Genomic DNA, 1,351 nt, shown 5'->3' with positions numbered 1-1,351 from the left:
GCAGTAACTCCGACAGTAAAACTTGCTGCTACTCTAAAATTTCTGGGACCAGGAGGCTATCAGCACCAACTAGGGCAAGACCGTTTTGCAGGATTAGCGCAATCCACGACTTCTAAATGTATCACGGAAGTAGTCAATGCGATTGAAAAAACTTTATGTCCGAGGCACATAAAATTTGAAATGACCGTGCAAGAAAAGCGTGAATCCAAAAACCATTTCTACTCAAAATTTGGATTACCAGGAATAATAGGTGCTGTTGATGGAACCCATATCCTAACCATCTGGATAAAGGATGAACATCTGTTCTTTAACCGGAAGCTAAAGCATAGCATCAATGCAATGGCGGTAAGTTTTTAATACTTACAAGTTTTTGTTCATACCATTTCATAACATTTTTTGATTAGATTTGTGATCACAAGATGTACATAAGAGCTGTGAATGGAGTCTATGGTGGAGCGGCTCATGATTCTCATGTATGGAGCTTGTCAAACGAACGACAACATATGAAAGCCCAATACCAAAATGGAGACAAATCATCTTGGATAATTGGTAGGTGACTTTATCCATATGTACTTGTATCACTTAAAGCAATCTTACACGATATATATTTCCATATGTAAATGCTACTTTTGTGATACAATGTAATATATGGTACATACGAGTACATACAAAAAAGCAGCATTTACATATGTAAATGCATATGGTGTAAAAATTCTGTTAGTAGCACAGTACTCTGTAACAAACTCTTATATAATCTGTTTTATATTCCAAAACGTACCGGTTTTTACAAATTTGCATGCATTATCTTCTATTTTCAAGGTGATTCTGGATATCCATTAGATCCATGGCTCCTCACACCTTACCGTAACGCAGAAGAAAATTCTCCAGAAATGTTATATAATGAAAGGTTTACCAAAGCGCGATCGATAATAGAACGAGTGTTTGGAATTTTAAAAGGTCGCTTTCGTTGCCTACTTGCTGGAAGAGAGCTTCATTATACACCCGAAAAAGTAGTAAAAATTTTAAATGCTTGTTGTGCACTGCATAACATTTGCCTTACATATAGGCCCCTATTATGAGTTGCATTCGATTTTCGACTGTGGTCGAAAGTGCTGAGCGAACGAATTTTCATTTGGTATTATGGCGCTCATTGGATGAAGAATAGCGCTATTGTGAATTTCGCTCGTTTAGGTTGTTCACAATAGTATATGTTTCACCGCTGAGAAGCTTTGTTTACAAATCGAGCAAACAAAATAGTGTGCTTATACATATTTATGCAAATTTGTTCCAATTAATATGAATTAAAAAAGAAAGCAATTTTATAAAAACGTGGTAAAATGAGTACGAGTTC

At 35.9% G+C, this 1,351-nt stretch overlaps 1 protein-coding gene across 1 annotated transcript; it reads left to right on the top strand.

The window, feature by feature from the left end:
• The first annotated feature begins 6 nt into the window (after nucleotides 1–6).
• Nucleotides 7–1,131, top strand: LOC108357029 (putative nuclease HARBI1). Its single transcript, XM_017608125.1, has 3 exons — nucleotides 7–345; nucleotides 405–549; nucleotides 820–1,131. The coding sequence occupies exons 1-3, from the start codon at nucleotides 181–183 to the stop codon at nucleotides 1,077–1,079; spliced, it is 570 nt and encodes a 189-aa protein (XP_017463614.1). The 5' UTR covers nucleotides 7–180; the 3' UTR covers nucleotides 1,080–1,131.
• Nucleotides 1,132–1,351: the final 220 nt, after the last annotated feature.

Source organism: Rhagoletis zephyria, unplaced genomic scaffold, assembly GCF_001687245.7.
Source record: "Rhagoletis zephyria isolate East Lansing unplaced genomic scaffold, Rhagoletis_zephyria_1.1 Rzeph_scaffold_69201, whole genome shotgun sequence".
Lineage (NCBI taxonomy): Eukaryota > Metazoa > Arthropoda > Insecta > Diptera > Tephritidae > Rhagoletis > Rhagoletis zephyria.
The sequence above is the reverse complement of the archived record's forward strand: the minus strand, read 5'-3'. Positions and strand labels throughout refer to the sequence as shown.

Coding starts and splice junctions, on each gene's coding strand:
- LOC108357029 (XM_017608125.1), top strand. CDS start 181: ATGACCGTGCAAGAAAAGCGTGAATCCAAAAACCATTTCTACTCAAAA. Junction 346..404: donor ATAGCATCAATGCAATGGCG/GTAAGTTTTTAA, acceptor TTTTTTGATTAG/ATTTGTGATCACAAGATGTA. Junction 550..819: donor CAAATCATCTTGGATAATTG/GTAGGTGACTTT, acceptor TCTATTTTCAAG/GTGATTCTGGATATCCATTA.